General features: G+C 31.2%; 1 protein-coding gene across 3 annotated transcripts in view; it reads right to left on the bottom strand.

Annotated features, from left to right (window-relative positions):
- Positions 1 to 23,337, bottom strand: part of LOC108910222 (alpha-actinin, sarcomeric) — a 150,260-nt gene extending 126,923 nt beyond the window's left edge. For 2 of the 3 annotated variants that reach the window (XM_018714773.1, XM_018714772.1), the window contains exon 1: positions 23,044 to 23,337. In XM_018714773.1, the coding sequence (XP_018570289.1) occupies positions 23,044 to 23,163 (120 nt within the window). In that variant the 5' untranslated portion in view covers positions 23,164 to 23,337. The remainder of the gene's footprint in view (positions 1 to 23,043) is intronic. The other variant, XM_018714771.1, reaches the window with a different exon arrangement.
- Positions 23,338 to 24,466: the final 1,129 nt, after the last annotated feature.

Below are 24,466 nucleotides of genomic sequence, written 5' to 3'. Positions count from 1 at the left end.
TAAAGTAACTATCTAAATTAAAGTAAAATTCTAAAAATATATACCAGGAAATGCCAGTAGTAAGAGGTAGGAACTGCTTATAGTGAATTAGTACCAGAATTACAGCGGTGAGGCATCTTAATCGACGGACTCCCTTATTCTCGCTTGTGACTAATATTCAACCGGCATAGTTATCATTGGTCACGTTCAATGACCAATCATTTGTGATGAGTTTTTCTGATTGTCCATTTTTAACATGCCTACTGTTTGTTGATGTTTATGAAATACATATTTTTCTCTATTTTCCAACCAAAAGTTTTCTATATTTAAATATGAATATTTTGCGATATATCGAAATTTCACCATCACCATCAATGCACATCGTTAAATAATTGCGCGTACTAATCGAATGATGAAAAACAATGGCGTTGATTACACATCCTCTGATTACGTATTGCTATTTTCAGGTGCATTCAGCAGGAAGCTGCTCATCGAATTATCATCAATGTGATGTGATTGCAGCCAATATTAGCACACAAATAAATAAAATCGAAACGTCTCTGACGTTTGCTAATTATTGCAAAAGATTAATTATTTTACTGGGAAATGCAGGCACAATATTTATTAATTGAAAACTCTTAAATTTGAAATTACGGTTGATGGGTTTGCATATTACGTACAAAAGGCAACCAAAATTGTACTCAGAAACTTTGAAATATATTCATTGAACCTCCTACCTCTCCTGTTATTTTTATGTAATTAAATATTAACTTTTATTGAGAGATAGACACCTTACAATGAGAGTACAACAACATCAACTTTTGAAATACATAAATTCTTAATTTCCTACGTTCATTACGTAATTAAACACATTTCCTTGATATTTGTAATAAATGTGCACCAACTATTCTACATATATGGTCTTGGTTTCTGCCGTATTTATCAACTTATTTTCATTTGGAATATCTCTTTTACAGAAAATACGCTTTTAACATATTTACCATTTCACTATTCGTGTAAACCGCCATATTTCACTTGAAACCACAATAGTTTATTAGAAGTATGAAGCACTTAAAAGAGCAACAATGTCCGTGAAAGTTGTATCCCCTTAATTCGAGAAATAATCGATCGTACATAGTTTAATCCACACGAGGTTTCAGTATTATATTGACTATGTTGAAAATATATCCCTGCATGCTTTTCAAAGTCCTCTGGGGTGATATTTCGAAATCTATCATTTAATAGTAACTTGCACTGGTTACCCCAAGCTAACTTAGGGGTAACTTATTAGACCGGGAGATATTAGACTGAAGTTCGACGACGTCTTTCTCGTTTATGCCTCTGAGAGTACTGAAAGGTAACCGAGAGACAAGTACAATAAACTAAATTTAAAAGATGGGCTTCGGGACACCTTCGTGAAAATTCAATTTTCCTTTTCAAAAAAATAATGTGTACAACGACGTATTTCTCACTTATGCCATGTTCGTAAGTTGAAGAGAAGTATCGATTTTATCACGAAATTTTTTTGGCATAAGTGTCGCAAGAGACCTAAATATGGAAAACTTTGTAAGAAAATGTGGAAAAACATCTTTATTTGTCTACCAATTTCTCATTAATGCCAATTAGAAATATGACATTATTATATTCGAAAAGCTCATAAAAAACATTGGCATAAGTCCTACTAAGGACTAAAGAAAATAGGGCTTTGGAAAAGCTGCGGAAAATTTTTCGTTTTGGTCAACGTTTTTCTCGTGAATAAATTAAAGCTTATTGCAAAGAAAAAAATGAAAGTATTCATTTTTTTTAAAGGGCATAAGTCCCTGGTGAGGACTATATGCTAAAAATTTTTTGAAAAGTTGTAGGAAAATTCATGAAAATTTTTACGTCTTTCTCGCTTATGCCATTTTGCATGCACGTAGGAAACTACATTATAAAGTCATATAAATGTAGGCATAAGTCCACATTGGATTTTCATGTTGTAAATTAATTTGAATTTTAATACGAGTCAGGTCGACAAAGTAGAAAAATAATAGAAAATTGCCACAATTTTCTCGTTTATGCCGTTTCGTACACGAGTAGAAAATATTACTAAAAGCCATTTTCAAGAGTGGCATGAATGCCACAAGGTACCGTCGTATGTAAAAATTTTTAAAAAGTTTATTTCATCGCCTACGCAATTTTCGAAATACTTATACTTACTTGCATTTAGCGTATTTTTAATTTTTATAAATATAAGTAATTCATGTATTTAATGAAAGTTAATAATAAACTATTTCGGCTTAAGTCCCCACATATTAGAAATGATTTTTAATTATTCTTTGAGTCATGATCAGAAAAAGAAAAATTATATAATATTGCCACAAATTTCTCGTTTGTTCGTAAATGAGTAGAGTATTTTATCACAATAGACCATACGTATTTATGAACAATATATTTAAATTTTAAAAATTAAAAATATTATATAATTTGAATTAACCGCTTCAGTGCAAGGATGATCTACTTGAATTGAGCCGACTAAGGTAGAAGAAGAAGAAGAAGAAGAAGAAATAATTAAGCTAGAATACATAGGGAAGAAACTGATTTATAACTGATTTAATATCATGTATATTGAATTTTGTTTTTTGTTTCTGGTACTTTGTACCTTAATTACTTAATTTGTACTTTTATACATTTTATTTTTATATTAAAAGATTTATTTAAGTAATAGTAATTGAATTGAAAAACCGCTGCCAACTCAATTGTCAGAATGCTTCCTCAAAGACTTTGAATTACTAATTTTTAATTATAACTAACACAAACAATAACACTTAAAATAATACAAATTTTTATTAACTTAAAATTAAAGCATATCAAAAATAAAAAGTTTTTTCGGTTTTATGATTTTTTACATTTTCAAATTTCAAACAGTTTTATCTGCAGCTCTTGATGAAAACGGATCAAAATAAAGGCCTTACTACCAGCTTTATTATAAGTTATTAAGAATTATCGTAATAAAAAATAACATGTCGAAAAATCAAACTAAACCCAATATAAAGCTTTCTCTTTTTCATGAAATTTTTTTTATTTTAAATTTTTTATTCCCTTTTATAGTTAGAAATATTCATTTTTTATATAGATATCTTCTCCGACACTTGCATTATTTATCATACATTTTTTAAATTAATTTAAGTATATCGAAAATTGCGCAGGCGAGGAAATAACCGCAATTTGTAATTTTTGACAACTTTTTAAAAAATTTTACATACGACGGTACCTTGTGGCATTCATGCCACTCTTGAAAGTGGCTTTTAATAATATTTTCTACTCGTGTACAAAACGGCATAAACGAGAAAATTGTGGCAATTTTCTATAATTTTTCTACTTTGTCGACCTGACTCATATTAAAATTCAAATTAATTTACAACATGAAAATCCAATGTGGACTTATGCCTACATTTATATGACTTTATAATGTAGTTTCCTACGTGCATGCAAAATGGCATAAGCGAGAAAGACGTAAAAATTTTCATGAATTTTCCTACAACTTTGAGACTTATGCCTTCATATTGAACCCATAGAGGAGTGATGCCTACTTGACACAGTACATTATTTATAGTAAGTATCATAAATTTTCAACGGCATAAATGAGAAAGTTATAGAATGAAAATAAAAATTTTCCGCAGCTTTTCCAAAGCTCTATTTTCTTTAGTCCTTAGTAGGACTTATGCCAATGTTTTTTATGAGCTTTTCGAATATAATAATGTCATATTTCTAATTGGCATTAATGAGAAATTGGTAGACAAATAAAGATGTTTTTCCACATTTTCTTACAAAGTTTTCCATTTTTAGGTCCCTTGCGACACTTATGCCAAAAAAATTTTGTGATAAAATCGATACTTCTCTTCAACTTACGAACATGGCATAAGTGAGAAATACGTCGCTGTACACATTATTTTTTTGAAAAGGAAAATTGAATTTTCACAAAGGTGTCCCGCAGTCCATCTTTTAAATTTAGTTTATTGTACTTATCTCTCGGTTACCTGTCAATAGTCTCAGAGGCATAAACGAGAAAGACGTCGTCGAACTTCAGTCTAATATCTCCCGGTCTATATACTAGGAAAATGACCGCTCAATTCAAATAATCTCTTTTAAATATTATTCAAAAGGTGCATTTTTTAGAAACAACAACTGAAAATTGCAAATCATCTATGTCTTTTAAATTTTTTTCCAAGGGCCAGTTTGTGAAAAATATACTGATTCATCTAAAAGTACCGACAATTTTTGGGACGTGAAAGTGTTCAAAATAAACTAAAATTGAATTTACACTTTTCACCACAAAAATTTAGACTACTCCCTCCCTCGCATAAAAAAAGTTGTAGCAGGGTAGGATCTGAAAAAGTTAGTTTTTAGATATGTGCCTCCATAGAGTTTATTAAAATAATGTTTTGGCTTCAATTGTTTTCTCACTTATTGTGTTAACTATTTGTACATCTATAAATTGCAACACCCCATATAAATATTAAAATATTCCAATACGCACTCTTAACTATCTATAATTTGTAGTGGAAAATACGATCCATTTTTAATAGAGGTTAGTGGCAGGTATTACTGACTAACCGCATGCCATATGCACTCAGTCATTGCGTTTGCCGGGAAGTAAGAGTATTCACAGCTATGATGTGAAGGTATAGTGAGTACATATCCTACTTATGTTCCAATGCATTATACTTATACACGTAGAAGTTTTGATAAGGTAACGGGAACAGGTCTAAAGCGACCTACGCATCATGCGACGTGTCCCATGACATGTCGAACGATTTCTGTCTACAACGAAGTTTACAATAAGACTTCTCTAGAAGAGTAGTAGTATCTATATATCGCACCTTCGAATTTTAGATTCATCGTCTCTATTACATACATTTTTTATTACACTATAACATTTGTTTCTTATTTGATTATATTAAATATTACTTAACTTTTCCTTAAAGAGAGTTTAAACTTCAAGCAAAATAAAATAAATAACAAAATAAAATTAATTAACAATTAGAGGCAAAAAACATTGTTTATACAGATGACTAAAATAAAATAAGAAATAAAAATGAACCAATCAAATCGCAGCTTTTTTGACAATGACTTGTGTTTTGTGAAAGTTCTGTGAATTTCACTTTTTCGTTTTACGGCCAATACCGATAGTGGTAGTACCGGCCATCAACAACATCATCGCCCCCAGCTTAATATTTCTATCATCCATTTTAAATTCATATAATACCGCCAGAAAATTTCAACCACAAATAATATTTTTAGGTTAGGTTAGGTCATAATAATTAGGAACCCGGAACAATTAGAAAATAGAAGATTTCAGAGTCATGAGCATTGTCAGTTTCCAAACAAAATAAGATAAAGTAAGACAAAAATATGAAAGTTGGCCATCATTTGTTGCCATTCTTATTTCTTATTTTAGCTTATTTCATATATAAACCAGCGCCGGATTAAGCATCGGTGGGGCCTGGGGCTTGAAGGGAAGGGGCCCTCTTAAACTTCCTTTATGAGGAAGCAAAAGTTCTTTTAAATTAATTAATTTAGTACCTATGCTATTTTCTTAATATTAAATTTTATATGTAACACAACATACATTTCCAATGAAAATGATTTGTTCAGGTAAAAAATAGCATTAGAAATTGTCATTAAGTATTTTTATTACCGTTTATTAGTCTATTTCTTTTTAATTTTTCCAATAGCATGTGGGGTCCCAGGAGCCTGTGGGGCCCGGGGCTACAGCCCCCCCTAGCCTCCTGGTTAATCCGGCGCTGATATAAACGCTTTCATGCATGTTTTATTTTTCCTTATTTTATTTTATTTGCTGTTTAAATTCTCCTTTACTACTAGTGCTCTTTAAGGGCCCCATACTCTTTAAATAGTGTTTTCCGAAAAGACAAATAATTTCAAACATTTACTTAATAACTGAATAATCTAAAGCTTATCAAATAATAGGAATCTTATGTCATGCCACCTGAGTATTTTCAAAGACGCCGCAGTAAAACGAATAAACAGGTGCAAAAATGATCAAACCATCAAGGTTTTAGGTACTGAAATCTACGAAAATACTAACTTTTTTATATATAATTCCACATGTAAATATTCTTATAACATTTACTTGCTTAGTCCTACATATAAAATTAATTACTTTTATTTATAAATACGTGAAAATAATTCTTAAAATGTGGGGTTAGAATAACAGCAAACGCATGTTTTACAAACGCTTTTTTTTTAGTTATTATTTTATTTGAGTAAATTTAAATGGTAACAATGAATAAACAAAACATCAAGGATTTTATTTTTGTGATTACTTTTGTTCTACACGTTTTACTTTTAAAGATTTCAGTACCTAAAAACGCCAGAAATTTCACTATTTCTCGGCCAGGAATATGGCCACCTTAAATGTAAAACATTGGTTGCAAAGTTAGGACATTGAAAAATAGAATTATATACTTATTCACAAATTTTATGATTTTAAAATCTTACATTTTGTTTTGAGTGTTGTAAAAACAAATAAAAAAATAATTGTTTACATAAGCATATGTAGCATACTGTGATATATAAAGCTCGTATGACACCACACTAATTTGCTTAAAAATTGAATATATTTTCTTTTCAAATTAAATTTATGAAAACAAAATATTAGTGATCGAAAGTGTTGGTTGTCTGATACTAGGCATACGCAGTTGTGTTAAAAAATGTGAAATGTTATAAATTCAACTAACACAAGAGGTGTTTCTTAATTTTTCAATCGTTTGAAAAGGTTTTTAATTTCACGGAAAACTTCTTGGAGCTTGCAGTGCACCTTATACGAGATCTGTTCAGAAAATAACTCTGAATTACGCGCTAATGGAGATATTTAATGATATGAAGTTGGCAGCACTGCGTTACGCATAACGTCCTCTGTAACTACATGTTCTTGGATTATTGATATCTCATTAAGTTTTCGTGATATTGTTATTTGAGTGACAAGCGCTTAATGACGATTTTTCAAATGTGCGATTTTCTGGAGTAACAATGTGGTCGTCAATCAATAGTTCTCAACCAGGAAGGCCTTTGACTTCAACTGATGACTCTCACGATCAAAAAATCAAAGATCAGAATGGGTTAACATCTCAATTGGGCCGTGCCATAAAATTTTGACAAAAAAAATTGAACATGCCTAGAGCAACAAAACTTGAACAAGAGAAAGAAAGTCATGTGGGCGTTTGTCGGCAACTCCTTCGGTTATTTTCCGAATAGATCTCGTATAGTAATATTTTGTTTTGTTCAACAACATATGCTTAGTAATATTTGCAAACAAGATTATTGGGTGATATTGAAGATGATACACAACATTTAGAATCATTTTTACATTTACAAAATTTGAATCACTTATTCTTGAATCGTGTCGTACAGGCATAAGTGCAAGTAATCTAAGTAGTATTAAAAACAAATCCCTTGACAATCCTAAAACAACTTGTATCGTTCGTAGATCGTTTGAAAAGAGGATAGTATTGGAACAATAATTTTAGCTATGGCATTAAAAGGGATAAACATAGAACAATGAATAAATGGACAACAGTAAACTAATGATACCATATCCAAATGTCAAGCCAAATGTTACATATAAAAAGGGAATACATATTTTTAACTCAATATCACAACATTGTAAGTGTTAGACACAATGCAAGCACGAGTTTAATTAAACTTAATATGTAATACCTATATTTTGGTACTGCGTATAATTTAGTATTAATAGCCTCAACAATGACTTTAACTAAGTATCTTTTTATTTATCAACAATTAAAGAAGACTTAAATATCTTCCATAATTTAGCTGATATCACGTAATCTTTTTATTGCTCAGTGTTAGTATGCTGGTCTTGTATAACAAAATGACATTTTAAAATATTTCATAATGGTGTAGCTTATCTACTATTCAATTTTTACATTTAATCTCAAATGAAATATGGAAATTCAAAATATGTGTTTGTACAAGAATTTCTTCCACGCAATGTACACAATGCTGATAATACTCACACAGCCTTACATTTATCATTCATATTCCAATTCCAATGCTATTCATCATTTTCATGAACCGTTATTGTTGATAATGTTATGGTTATGGCATGACAATAGAATACAGTTAAGTTTACACTAAGTTAAAATTTCGAAGCTTCGGTGGATATCGAAAATAAAAATAAATAAATAAAAAATCATTTAAAATAACAGACTTAATGAAGACTGGTCAGTATAGAATCGTTCATTGAAAGTAATTTATTTAACATCGTCAAATGTTAAATAATGATTTTATGAAGCGATATCTGCTATCTTTCGGAATTGATTGCGATCTGTAAAAAATGTTAATTGTTTTTACAATGAAAATATTATTTACATTTGACAGTAATGTGGTATTTAAAATAATTCAATTATTCTGAACAACTACAAGATAGGTGTAGGGTAACAGAAAATATCACCCTGAAAGGTACGACATAATTTAAATAAAACTCAATTTACACGAAAGAATTTTTCGATGTGGTTGAATAATTAAACAGTTATGTAGGGTTTTCACGTAGTTACGAGTAGATTATAAAACTGTCCTATATACTTACCATAAGTTAATTATTTATTAAATCGAAAGAGCATCAACTTAATACGAGGTCTGTTCAGAAAATGACTGAACTTTTTGAATTATGCGTTAATGGAGATATTTCGTGATATGCGATTGGCAGCATTGCGTTGCGCATAACGTCCTCTGTAACCACATCTCTGTGAATTGTTGATACCTCATTTAGTTTTGGTGATATTGTTATTTGAGTGCAACGTGTTTATGTGTGCGATTTTCTGGAACTATGATGCAACGTAAAATTTTGCGTAAAACTGGGGAAAACTGTCATGGAAACGTTTCAACGTTTGAAACAAGCTTACGGAGATGATGCTCTGGGTAGTACGCAATGGTACGAATGGTGTTCAGGATTTAAAAGGGGTCATCAGTCAGTTAAAGATGATCCTTGACCAGTAAGGCTTTCGATATCTCACGTTCAAAAAGTAAAAAATCTGGGGCCTATTTTTTAAAAGTATTTTTCAACTTTTCACTTTTCACTTTTCATTTTACAAATGTAAAAAAGCGAAGAATAATTCTGTTTTATAAAAAAATGTACTTTACATAAATGTTAAGCATTTTAAAAGAAGGTTCAACTTTTCATTTTCACTGTGCAGATTACCAACTATTTCTTTAATATTAACTTTGAAATCAGGAAATAGCCACAAAGGTGAAAAGTTGTAACATACTTACAAAAAATAGGCCCCTCATGCGTGCAAATCACCGATTGACTGTCAGAGAAATTACAGAAGATATTAGCATCTCAAATGGGTCTTGCCTTGAAATTTTGACTGAAAAATTGAACACGCGTGCAGTAAAATTGTTCGTCGTTTGATGGCCGAGCAATAGAAATAAAATCGTAAGAACGTTTGTCGGCAACTCCTTAAACAATCTAATGACGATGAAACATTCATTCAAGGGATCATAATGGGAAACAAACGCTGAGTTTACAGCTACGACATTGAGACAGAAGTTCAATCATCACAATGGATTGGCAAAAAATCTCTACGTCCCAAGAAAGCACGTCAGTCTCGATCCAATGTCAATGCCACTGTTTTTCGACTTTAATGGAATTGTGTATTTTGATTTCTTACCTGAAGGTGAAAACAGTGAACCATGTTAAGGCGTTTTACAACGGTTACGTGAAAAAATTCGCAAAAAGAGACCATGACAATGCCCCGGCACACTCAGCTTTGTCAATTCATTTTTGTACCAAAAATCAGATTACTATCCTGCCCCCCCCCTCCCCCCCTTATATTCCAGAGTTAAAATCGGTGCTGAAAGGACGCCGTTTTCAGACTATTGATGACATCAAAGCAAATTCGTCACAAATAAAATTCGGTTATAGCATCAGCTTGTTATGTGGTTTAGTTCGTACTTTATATAATCAAGCTTAACTACCGTTAAGCAGTATTACTTAGACTATATAGTACGTACAAAGTAAAAAACATATTTTCAACAAAAATAATTGCAACAAACTTTTAATGTTATTAAAATATTCCCCACCACTCCTATAACATAGATTTAAGAAATTATCATTTCAAGAGTGATTCTTTCAAAATATACAGGGTGTTCTGAAAGTGCACCAGGGCACTCCGGGAGGTGATTCTACGGATTAAAATAATATCATTAAGTAATGAAAATTTTTTTCGAATTGTCAATTTTTGGCCAATTACAACTTGTCAAAGTTCAATTTTTTACTATTCCAATAGAGCTTCATCTACTTAGTGGGTGTGCCAAATGAGAGACTATTCGAAATTGAATTGAATATGTTATTTAAGTAAATAGAAAAATTAAAAAAAAAATGAACTTTGAGAAGCTATAACTTGCAAACAATTAACAATTCGAAAAAAATTTTCATTACATACCACTATTATTTTAATTCGTAGAATCATCTCCCGAAGTTTCCTGATGGACTTTCAGAACACCCTGTTAATCTTGAATATGTTGACATATAAAGTAATGAAATACCTTAATTACTTTTTTGTTTATTATGGTAAAGTGATGACGATTTACTAAAATTCAAAATTAAGCTTTAATTTATATATACATAGATTAGTAATTATGTCACGTAAGGTCAAACTGCATTACAGCGTATAGAAGATACCTAATTCCTTTTGTTTTTTTTTCTACGATTTATGGAATGTGGTTGCACAAGTCGACGTTTTTCCAGCTGTGCTCATGCGCAGAAGTAAATTTTTATTTGACGTTTGGATTGCTTTTACACTCACCTTGTATATTACCTACGTGTAAGACACCTTTATTATATGTAAAAGTTATTTCAGGTCTCACTTTCAACAACTATAGTAAAAGTTACTGATTTATATGTTATTATTTTTTAAATAATCATCAATATTTATCCCAAAATCTATTCAATTGCTTCAAAAAATATAATCACAGTATTTTTTTTCAATATTCCATTGTAATGGGACGCCACTGGTGCCGCAATATATCAAATATAATAATTGTAATAAGAACATTACACATAATAAGCCCTAACCGTTACAGGGTTAATATACCCGTCTAGCAAATTTGTTAAATTAAATAATCATTGTTTATAAATCGAATGGGTACTCCTATATCCATCTGACTCAACGCACAATGAAAGATACAGCGCGTCGAGTAGTGCTATATACGGGATTTATTTACAGCTCACTTTGCCTAACACATGGCTTCTTGGTAAAAAATATTGTATTCTACTTAACAGCAGCTGGTACATGTATATTTATTGAGGGCAATGAGTACCTTAAGCAGGGTTTACAGTACAGGTATACTCACATTCTTAAAATAAATTTAAAATACAAGAGACCTTGAATAGGTATAGTAAAACTGAATTATAGAAAAAATAAATGCAATATCGTGTTCAATAGTCTAGTCTAGTAAGTCTGGGTCACATTTTAATGGTTGAAAAATTTCTGCTTTTCGGGATCGAGTTTTCCCGATCCCGAGATTTTAAAAAAGTTGCAAAATAAAATGAAACAAAACGCTAGTGTCAAAGATGCTCTCAACAGAATTGCTTTTGTATCATTTTAATATAAATATAAGAACTTTTATTCCCAGCAAGCAGTACAAATCAACCCAGCGCAACGGGCTTGCAATGTTTGCGCGGAATAAAAATTCTTGTATTTTAAACTAAAACGATAAGCAAGCAGTTTTCACTGGATTACTTGGTAATATACTTCATTTTTGTATTTTTGAATTTTCGCGGTCGTTAATCGATTTTATGTCGCAGTCGAGAGCACTGGTTAGGGCTTTTTCCATTTCGTTTTACAGTGCGTTTTTAATATTATTTTTAAAAGAACCTTACTTTACTACCTACTTACTAGGTCGTTACATGAAAGTCGTCTATTTAGTCGATGTTAAGAGAGACTTTTGTTAAGGTTATTTGTATAGTTTGTTACATTAAAGGTTTTTTCAATTTATGTAAGTTTAGAGATCTCATTGATTCTTAAAAATGAATAACTGATTTTAAGTCTGGTTAGTCTGACTCTAAGTCTGATTAGTTAGAGTGATTAGATTAGCTAGCTGTACACCGTAAAATACGTTGATTTTTGTCTAAATTTTGATTTGTTGATTAAAGAGCTGATTTCTGTAAGATTTTCTAATTTTTTATTTGTAACCCTCAATACCGAAATAATCCCAGCATTCCCGGATTGACTAAGTATAATCCCGAAATCCCGGGATTAGAAATACGGGCCGGGATCGAATTCTCTAGTTAAGAGATAGTTTCCTATTTCCATTTAAAAGTAATTGATATTATTATAACCTCTTCTACATCCGCGTTATTTTTTTCTCGTTAGATGTTAACAACAAGGAACACAATTTAACAATTCGTATAAACTAATTCCAAAAATTAAAGGGTCAAAAGAATCAATTTAAACGTTCTTTGCGGTAAAAATGTGAGAAAACCTCAATATAGTATATTACGTAATAAGTGTTGTAAAAAGCATTTTACGCACGAATGGAAAAGTTACGCACGACGCCGCGTAGCGGCGAGTGCGTAATTCTATGAGTGCGTAATTGCATTACACCACGTATTACGTACTATACTTTACCTACGACCACTACTTTAAATACTTAAAAACATACCGTCTGCGATCAATGCAAGATTCCTATTACGTCGTACGGTAAAAAAATCGCACAGCTTGGTAAAAAAATCGTACAGTTTTCCTAGTAACCGCCTAGCAACGGTCAATACAAACAGTATTGTATTGGCCGTTGCTAGGAAAACTATGCGTTTTTTTTACCGTACGTAATAGGAATCTTAATTGATCGCAGACAGTGTGTTTTTAAGTACTTACAGTAGTGGTCGTAGGTAAAACATTTTTTTTTTTTCATTTTAATCATGATTATGAAGTGTTTAAGCTCAAAAAACGTCACCCTTTAATTTTTTTCATAAGTTTGACTGCGAGTTTGACTGTTTGAAACAAAGAAACGGTTCGCTAGATCGAGATGAAACTTCACAGGGTTTTTCTTTTTTTCTGAAAAGTTGCGGCAGCATGTTATAGGAAATTTAGGTATTCCAGTTTTCGAAACTGCCCTTCAATTCTCTGTACGACCATTTGTCGCCGAGATATCGATGATTGAAGACGATATTTCGATGAAAAATGGTCGTATCGAAATTTAAAAAAAAAACGGAAATTGAAGCTGAATAAACAAGCTATATGGTCCATGCAATAACTTAGCTGAAAAAAATTTTTCCAAGTCCGTGGACTATTTCTTAAAACTGCATGATAACCGTAGCTCCTAAAAAATTTCGACCGCAAGATCTAAAAACTAGAATCTTGAAAATGCTATTTTTTAATTCCCGATACGACCATTTTTCACCTAAATGCAGTCTGTCACGGAAAAATGTAGGAAATTCTTTTGACCCTTTTTGCCTTAGTGTATTTGCTACAGATTCCGTTAATAAAAGTTTATTCAAATTATCTAAAAAGTATAAGTTCGATGTTCAATAACTGTCCATACTGGCGTACAAAAGATGCCACAATTATCGTTAAAATTCATTAAATTTATTTATAAAATAATCATGGAATTAATGTGAATATCAAGATAATACTTTTTAGTGGAAAATCATTCGTAAAAAGGAAGTTAATCTATAAATAATATTGTGGGATATGGTTACATTATGCTTTCAACCGCTTAATAAGGTTCCTATTACATCAGTATTTAAAGGTTTTTCACAAGGAGAGAGAAGCAAAATATATATCCACATTTGGTACTTTATTAAATAGTGAATTTTGAAAAACAAAATAAATGAAAGAGAAATATATAAAATTATTTTTTAGTTATGCATTTTCTTTTATAATTTAATTCTTGTCAGGATGAAAACATGAAATCACTTAAGCTGATTTGCAATAACTGACTCGATTTAATGAGAAATATATACTAGCGTCATGTAAATAAAGTTAGAGGAAGTTTAAATTTGTAATAATTAAAAATTAATAATTTCTCGAGTAATTTCCTATCTTGCGGATTGTTTCGTAAGACCATTTAGTTACGAAGAAAATGAACCTCGGCTATCTATACGTATAAAAAAAGTTAGTAAAATCTGGCGAATGAATAACTAGGAATTTTTTATTTAGACTTATTTGATTATTTTAGAGCTTATATAAAAATATGATTTTATGAATGTTAAGACTATAATAGCACTTTTATTGAAAATTAAATAGTATAATATATATCTTTTTAATTTTTGATACTCCTTGGCCTGAAATAACGACTATACTTATAAGTCAAATATGCCAAAAGTTTGTCCATCGTAAATAAATGTCGTATCGTGTGAATGCTGCGTATCGATACATTCGAAAGTATACCAAATATTCGCCGAAACTATAAAAACAGCACACCAACAAACCGTAGGCGTAACCTCTTATAATGATCACATCAGAAGGATTTATTTTCATGGAACTATAAAAAAAAGTGTACATGCACAAGCGATTTAGAATGATTTGAGGAAATATTTGTTATGTGCTCGCATATTTCACATCGTGTGTGTATATGACTTCGTACTGGAGATTTATTTCAAGTAAATAATTTTACACATTTGTGTTTGACGAATATTTGGCGAGAGAAAGCATCATCTGAAGACGGAAGGTGCGCAAAAAGATTGTTTTGCAATTATATTTTTTAAATACATAAAAATATTCGCTATGTACTATCTGGTAGTAAGAATTATAAAATAGACGAACGTTGCATTGAACACTTTATAGAACATACTTTTTAAGCATTGATTTAACGAGATTTAAAATTTTGTTGCATATGAACACATATTTCCTCTATGTAAAACGTCAGTGATACTGATAACGTAGGTTTTGCGTTTAAGGTTTGATAATTATAATTAACATAAATTTATGAGGTGCCATATTACAACATCATATTTATTTAGTTTGAATTGGCTTAAAGCTCGCAACATTTATTTTATAATAGTCAATAAAAAATATATCTATTAATAAAGACGCCATACGGATTAATGACCCCATAATATTATATAACATACATTCAGCATGTAATATAATAAAATAATAAGTCTAAATTTTTAACACTGCAAGGAAATAATATTTTAGTTAATACATTTTTAGCTAATTTTAATAATGTTTAATTATCACGTATTTTTAATGACAGTTGCAGTTTAACGACATTTATCTGTGCAGTCAAAATTATTTATTTCATTACAGGGCAAAATGTCTGTTCCATTTACACATGGTATACATTTCGGTTTGCGCACACAAATCGTTACATTAAGCTTCATTTAGTGCGGTTGCATTGGTACTGTAGAAAAGTTCTTAACATGCATTGCAATAAGAACGTTCAAATAAACTTCACAGTGATGCCGTTTTACTGCAGTTGGTGCGGCAGGAGCTAGAAGCGTTTTAGATTTTACCAATCCGTTACCACCAAGGACCAATCCGACAATTACATTTCCGACAGAACACCACAAAACATACAGCACAGTAAATAATACTAATTTTATGTAAACAGAGTAGATAATATTTATACCATACAAGTACATTGCAACAGTACAACTGCACTGCCATTGCACTAACATTTATCTGAACGTTACTTTAAACCAAATATGAACGACTCTTGTTGAATGACCGAAGCTCATGACTGGCTCATATAAATAGAATGACAACTGGCACAAAAAAACAATAGTAGTTTATGGAGAATGATAATTTCATTCTTATTTAACTATTCATCAGCTGAAGGTAGACAGCGAGATCTACGGCTAAACAGCAATAGTGTTAACGTAATAATGTTATTGTCCTACATATTTCAGTAGTAATTTAAACCATAAAACGATACAATCTAAACCTCCCGCTAAACCTGTTATGAATTAATTAATAATAGACTCAACCTTTAGTTTTCAAGATTCTATATGTGTGTCATTATCACTAAACGTATATAATGTACTTATTTTTTTCTAACCTAGGGTATGGTATAAAAGAAGCTCTCCTTGAATCCCTGATAGCTTTGTAAAGCTGTAGATTAGCCAATTCCTCTAAAATTTTCTGAAGTTCCTGGACTTTCTGTATTACTGAGGTGGGGGCATAGCAAGGCAGTAAAAAGTTTCAAATATCGTGCAAGGTAATAAATAATCTTTAAAATCGGTTAATTTGTGCAAATTTAGTCCTTCGGAATGGCATGGAATGCAAAGAAATCCAGTAAAACCTATTATTATTCTTAGAATGAGTATTTATCATTTTCCCACTTTACAAATTCTCATGATTTTAAAAAAGTCTATGCACAATCAATAATGACGCATTTGCTTAATAAAGTAATTAACTTATATGGAGATATCCATTTCTTCGTGATAGGAAATACTTTTCATAGAGATTCTATCACTGTCGCATGTCGTCTCAAAATGTAAATCATTTCCGTTTATCTGTTATCTACTGATTTTGTAATTCATATTAAATTCGTAAAGAACATTTGAAGTTATGTTAATTAATTACAGGCAAATTATGTAATTTACTACGTATGCGTTTTTTATTCCTGTAAGTTAAGGAGTAAGTCAAGACAAGTAAGGACTTATTTTTAGCAAGGCAGATGTGGGACAAAATTCATTAATAACTGAAACTAGGCCAAAAATACTATAGACAAGTGGCAATTTAAAAATATTCAAGGTAAAGTATTTATATTATGAAATAGGTTCCTTTCAATATGTCAGTTAATTATTTTTTTGTGGATAACATCAAAAACAAAAGGGAGATTGTATACCTACTAATTTTAAATATATTATATACAATATTATAAATATGTATATCTATACAGTATTTCCTTAAATATTAAAAGGGGCAATTTAATAATACAATTTTATAAATATATAGTTTGCAATAGGTGTTTCCAAACGTACTTATATTTGTAGAGTGACAAGATATACAAAAATCGAAGCCACTCTCGCCGTAACAACAGTTTTGTTGATAGCAAATGACGACGTCACCATTTCAATTGATGTGCATATTTTTTTTTAAACAAAACTATTATTTTAATAAGAAAATAGTGAATGAAAAATGTATTGATATCCCTGCTGATTCCTTATATACAATAAAAAAGTAATCAATATAACAGTTTAGTGATTTCATTATGCCATTTAGGATTGAAAATATGTATGTAGAAAATGCAAATTAGTAAAAATAACTACTTAGTTTATAGTAAAATAACTATAACGATTATTATGGCTGCCTGAAAATGAATGCTGGTCAACTAGAATCAAGGCTAACTGGCTTAATGTCAAATGTCAATTAAATCGATTGTTAGAAGGCAAGGCGAAAAGTTATGTAAAACAAATTTTACGCTGCTTAGCCATAAGGGTGATTATAAATGAATTCTAACTTGAATACTTTGAACTGAAATATTTTTTTAACATGGCCATTAACTGGTTTCAGTGATATCAGTAATTGAGGAGCAGCTATGCAAAAGCCGATAAATCCGTTTTTAAACTTTTTTTTTAGTTAGGCACGGAAATCGCTTCTTAATAATTCAATCTACGGCTTGGTTACATCTAGATTGAACAAAGAACATTACATTCAATGAGAAACAGCATATTAAAATAAGCGACTAACCTAAAGCAAATAAATCGATATTTCGACCAAGCAAAGAGCGTTAAATCCATGTATACTAAATTTAAGATTTCTTTAAAAAAATTTCTTTTTAATTTCTTCGTAGTTTCATAGTTTATCGCGAGATGGTGCAATTTTCACATACATGCAGTGCGTAAATATGAGATTGTAATAAAATAAGACTTGTCTTGGTACAAATATGTTATATTTGAGATGGCCTACGAAGAACAACAGGAAGAATTTATATCTGATTGTTTAGAAGACGATGTTGGGTTGCACATTTAGATTTTCGCAATTCTTTTATTTCGTTTTGTATTATTTTTTTTTACTTTGAACCTCGTGTGTAATTCAAATAAAAATGTATGGTATATTGTATTGTACTTTTCCATAAAATAAGTAGAGATTAAGCAAAAGTCGGTATATCCTAAATCTGATTTTGCAAAAACCGTTAAATCCATTTCAATTGAGCAGAACAATATAATTGAACAAAAGGCAATAAATCCAATTTAAAAACTGGAATAAAATTTACATTTAATAAAACTGAACAGTAAGCAATATAAATTTTAAAACCATGATTGAACTTATAAAACCAATGCATAAAGTTTAAGATTACAGTGAATAATGTTCTAGATACAACTTTTTTCTAGTTATCTCAAAACCACATATTATGGGTTTATCAGCTTTTGCATAGCTGCTCCTCAATTTTTTCAGGTACATTAAGAGCGACTAAAGACAAATCACAAATAATAAAATGTCTACAATTTTAATTATTTTATCAATGATAGCTTTGGTCAAAATAGAAAATTCTTATACCAGAAATAAGTAGCGCATATTTTATTGTATTAATTTATGCTACTAAATCCAATTTTGTATCTTGTGCCACTTTTGAGAAAGACGATGTGGGCTATTAATAGTTAATATTTTTCTAACAGGCCATCCAATTACTCCAAAATTAAGAATGATAGCGAAAAAATTCTTGCTCCTTCGGATACTTTGAAAGGGCATATTTCCCTTAAAAAATGTAAATTTTAGTTTTGAAAGTACCAATGTTGTCATAGTCAACGGAGGAATGTTTAGACTTTTATTTAAAAACTAAATTTTTAATTAAAAATAAGAAAACACGTTTGTCTAAAAATTTCACGCAATGGTTTATTTTAACAGTTTATTAAATGACTAATTGAAGGGTGTAATTTTATAAAGATAAAAACAGATGTAAAATATTTTTCAAAATTATATAAATTCTGTGTAAATGCAATTGACTACAGGGTCTCCATTTCAACCAGAAGTACAATGACCTTGAAAATATTTAGTTTAATAGAATCCAAAACCTATAGACCAAAATAAAAAAAAATATTAAACAGTATCGATCGATGTGGTTTCCAGAATATTTGATTTGATTGTGTATGCAAAAAATCCAGCAAATCTTGCCCTCCGCTGACTCCAATTACTTGGGAGCTTCTCTACAATATGACCCATATGTCTAAGAAATCACTGTATGTCTTGGGATTCATCGAGGTGGTCTTGTGCCCTTCTAATTCTGTCATCCATTCTTCTTTATACAACTCGTCTGCGTTTTGGTAATATAATTCCATTTTACAGCCTTATAAAGTCGAGCTTTTGGTTTATCGACAAAGAACCAAATGTTGGAATATGATAGTCCCACCATCCTACATAAATCCCTGTGGAACGACTCCACAGCATTATTGGTCCTTTGCGGTTGTATGTAAATATGTACTGTTTTGGGGCAACCAGAAGTATAAAAAAATATTTCCATTCCTTGAACTCAAGGCCTCTTTCAACTATATTATGAGGCAGCATGAAGACTCATGTTTTTTTTGGACCACTCTTCTAGCTGCCTCATTTCCTTGAGCCTTGAATAAAAGTTATTCTAATATAGTTGATTAAAAGCAAATGCCTCATTCAGTTGATTAAAAAGTAATATAATTTGAAAATTGTATTAAATAACCTAGTTATAAAAAATGTCTTACTTGCAGACCTAATTTCCTGGATTTTTTAAAAATGGCTTGGCTGAAATGAAACCAGCTACCCTTAATTTCCGTGCCAAACCAGCGGCATGTCGTAGTGCTGCCTCATAGTCGGCCGTTAATGAGAGGTTGGAAATTATTAAAAAGATTTTCTTTAATAAAATTTAAAATAGAGATATATGCCGCCTCAGTTTTTCTTTCCATTAGGCCATACAACAACGGGAAAACCTAAAATTGTAAATAATTTCTATAAAACTTTGGAGCTCGGTTTCGAGCAATACAAATTAACAGATTTATTAAATTTCCTACTAATGATAATTCTGGATACGTAACAGTCTTCTCGTAGTCGTAATTTATTCTAAAAGTAGTTCTAGTGAATTGGAAAAATGGATTAAATTGTTTGGTTAATACCTATATACACTGCTTTGGAGAATATTTCGTGTGATTCATCCTATTTAAACAATAAAAAGGTGTTCGTCAAAGTCACTTACATACTTGTAGTGTACCGTACTATAATAGTGCAAAAAAATCTTTATAAATGAACTTGATATCTAGAAAACTGCTATGTTCAAGACTAATGTTAAATAATTTCTTTGTTTATATCGAACCTATACATAATGCGTTAAAACAATAACACAGGCCACTGGCACTCTATGTTTATGTGCTTCTCGTTAGGTAAATCCAAATTACACAGATAGATTTCGCTACTTTCCAGGAATTAATTATTGAACTAGAAGTATCTTCCTAGGAACTGACGTCTCAAAGAGAAAGTGAATTCGATAACTGTAATTACTTACATCCTAGCCGTAATGTTAATACCTGTAACTCTCGATAGTTTAAAAAGTGCCGGTCCAGCAAAATAAAAGCGTTACTCAGAAATAATAGAAAAACAGTAGAGAACAGGAGGGGGTTGCGTTTTCAGCAGCGTATCTTGCATGTGATATAAGTAATATTGTTTTTATACTTAAATATTATAGCGAAGTATTATTCAAATATTGCTCAGTATTACTCAAATATTACTCAAATTTATACACTAAACTACCCCTTGGTAGTTAGAACTTTATCCACGCTTTTTGTTTATGTATTTACAAGGATTAGGTGTATGTCAGTTTTAATAATATTACATCAATTGATTATTCAAAAGATAGATAGATAGATAGATCTGAGTATATATAAATAGGTGGAACACAATATTAAAAAAAATGCATAATATAGATGCTTTAGTAATAAATAAATTTATTTTATAGACATAAGCACAATTTCCCGTTAACAAATTTGCGACTCAAAATCTTACGGCATAAATAAGTTTTACTAGATAACTTAAAATTAGTATATTTCAAAATGTTATTAAAATCATCTAAAATTGTATTAGGTACATACCTAAATTTTGAAACGACATCTACATAGTTTGACCTTATTATCGTGTTATAAATTATGATATTCACTTTTGCTATTTTTAAATTAACTGCAAAAGCAGCATTTGTTTATAAAATTAAAATTGAATGAAAATACCAGAATCACATTAGGTTTTTTGTAACTTACTTTTTAATTTTTTTTTAAGTATAGCAAAACTTTATGTTAAGTATCTTCCCAATAATTTAATGCATCTTGATTGAAATAAGATAAATTGATTTCGAATTAGGTGGTACTGTGGAAAGTGACATTTTAATTTATGTCCTAGGCACTGTGCATAAGACAGCACTGGAAAATAGGTATACCTATATGTATTCTTAGCTATTAAAAGAGTTACCTAATAAAAGGAAATATTTATAAAAATAGAGGCTTTAAATATACTTAGGTACTAATTCTCAAAAATCCCAAAGAAATAATTTAGCGTGTAACAAACAACTTAAATGCTGTTAGAATGTTACTCCTACACAAATACATATTTTCGTCGTTTGTGTGGCATCACACAAACCAAAGATTAAAATTGATATCTTTCTTTTATTTTTGTGTAGATCTCTTGCCTTAGCAAATTGCTTCGTAGATAACAAATAATCCAACTCGATCAATTATTTATATATATTGTTTATTCAGCTTTTCTTAGATGTTAGGCTTCTGTGAGCTCTCGTGTGAGCTACTCGCATAATACATACACCTACTCAAAAATTTTAATTTATAATATATAGTAAATTAGGTGCCTATGTGAGTATGTGTTGATTTAAATAGATTGGAAAAATAGCTACATATCTAATTCCCAATGTATTCCTTAAGTGTGCATATTATTTTTTATTGCATGAAAATCCACTTAAATCCAATCCAAATACCTAAGCGATTCTGTATTTGCTAAACATTCCTATTTGAAAGTAATCATTATTAAGCAGTGGCAATATCTTTAAAAAATATACTCAAACTAGCACTGATTTAGAAATAGCAAACAGTCTCATCATAAACGAGTCATAGCAATATAATGTAATAGTAATCCATAGGCAATGGTACGTACTATGCCAATGATAAGATCCATTCTTACGCAATCCATATTCATAAATTCCTCCTAAAACGTGTGCGTATAAACTTAATGACAACTGAACAGTAATATCCATATCCTCTCAATAATAATCGGTCAGACGAAAAAATACAAGTAATAAAACACTGTTTACAGTTTAACGTTCAGTCTCCTAGTGAAACCATTTTTGGTGTCGAGAAATTCGACTCCTGGCCTTCTCTCTCTCTCTCTCTCACTCCCACCCGCACAGATGCCTTTGTAACGGGACGCCATGCGCAGCTGTCTTTGAATTCGCATGTAGAGCATATTCGAATACTTTTGAAAATGCAAACAAAATTCATTTTCATTATTCATCGCGGCCCGACGTGCCCACGATTCACCGGACACCTAAATATTAAACGAGCTACAGAAGCAAAATTAATAATTATTTATAGAAAACCTTGCACATAATTATTTAAAATAACGCAGGACGATGGGGATTTAAATATAAAATTTATTTGGCATACTAATAAGTTCAGTCCAGGGGTAAGTGTATTAATATTGCTAGGTTTTCTGTAATTATTGGTGTAAAGATCGCCTGGCACTCTATTTTCCAATGCAAAATTCCGTTACATCACGAAATCGGGTGAGGATTCAAGGCAGCCACTGCCAAAAATAGTTTCTCGGGATAAAGTTACATTCTAGGCACAACGCGCGGTTCCTTCACTGTTTCACAGTTCTGAAAATTAAACCGTGGGAGAACTAGAAATCTGTCTTTGCTTAGTACAGTACTGCTTTTGTTTTTGGTTCGTATTCCCTTCTTTGTCGTTGAGGTTATGTCCTATTAAGTATTGTTTACAATTTAGCTGATTGGATGGTTGAAAGAGTGGACCAGAACTTGAAATGCAAGGTGCACTTTATTCAGCTTACAGTAGATATGTAAAATACTGCAATTGTCCAATGACTGTGTGTATGTTACAGTGCAAATTCCTACCTTTTTTTGTTGCTTCTCCCAGGCAGGATCCAGGAGTCCTTCTCTCTCCCATTCCTCTTCTTGTTCCATATAGCCGTCGTAGCCCTGATCCACGTTGTTGTAACCGTCGTGGCTTATCATTGTTGTTAGGAAATGCACAGATTGCTTGCTACGCTGATAATTCGTTTATTGAGTTCGTTCGACAGATGTAACCCGTCGTGCACAAGCACACGACCTTACGCGCACTTAACCCCACTAGCCCGAGCCCGACTGTAGTCTGGCAGTTAGCTGTCTCTGCCCGCTAGCATTAACGCTCACGATTGGTGAGGGTAGTTGGAGATTCCGTATGTTGGTAGCGGCAAGCACTGGTCGGTTCGTGACGTGTACCCGGTGGCTCAAACAATTAAATGATTTATATACGTGACGCTGGCGCATGCACGAACATTTAGCGACCGAATTCGGCAAATAGTTTTGGTAATACTTGGTATTTTGTCAAAAATAAACGATAATCACGTTCTCTATATTAGTTTTTCTTATATTTTTATTTCAAAAATTATACCCGTAATATGTAGGTGTGTGTTTAAATTAGAAAACAAATTCAGATTTAGCAATACAAAGAAATACGAGGAACTAGATTTTCGGAGAACGCATTTTATAAGCAAGGTGCTTTTTACGAATGAATATTGTTTTACCATAGACGGCATACTAAATTTTCACAATATTGGTGTGATGCACGCTATACGGCATGGAATACTGTGGTCAAAATACGAAGCTTTCAAAAAGTTTCTCTTTTGGGAGAACGATTATTTGGTGTATTCTGTAAAAACGCGAAAACTTAGCTATGAACATTCGATAGGTAATTAAAAATAACATTTTCTGGTAAGTTAAAAAATATGGCGTTCTATTTAAAACAATCATCAACTTATAACCACTTAAAGTTCTTATTTGATTAATTTTAATTTTTGGACACCGGGTGGTGGTAAGTTTATTATGATTGGTACCTGTGATTGGTACCTTATTAAAACAGACATTTATTTTGATCGGAAAATCCAAAGATACAATAATATACAGGGTGTCTCATAATTAGCTGCCAACCCTGAACTGGCCGATTCTATGATCAAAACTAAGTAATAAAGTTCATATGAACATGGGTCCGGAAATGCTTCCTAAAGGCACAGGGACCCATTAAAGAGGGAGGAATGGAAATCATTTTTTTGCAATATCTCTCAATCGCGTTGTGATAAATGAATGAAATTTGGTATACACAGCTAAATTTTGATGAGCAATTTGATGGACTAATCCATTTATTTCCACAAGGTCCATTGGGGTGGGTACGGGGGGGCCCTTGGTACTTTGCGTGTGTAACTTTTTCATCTTTGACTTTTTAACAAATTGGACAGCAAATTCCGTTTTCCCGAACTGTTTTACGTTAAAAAGGTACTCT

Source organism: Anoplophora glabripennis, unplaced genomic scaffold (genome assembly GCF_000390285.2).
Source record: "Anoplophora glabripennis isolate ALB-LARVAE unplaced genomic scaffold, Agla_2.0 scaffold348, whole genome shotgun sequence".
Lineage (NCBI taxonomy): Eukaryota > Metazoa > Arthropoda > Insecta > Coleoptera > Cerambycidae > Anoplophora > Anoplophora glabripennis.
Note: the sequence above shows the minus strand (reverse complement) of the source record. Positions and strands in the feature narration are given on the sequence as shown.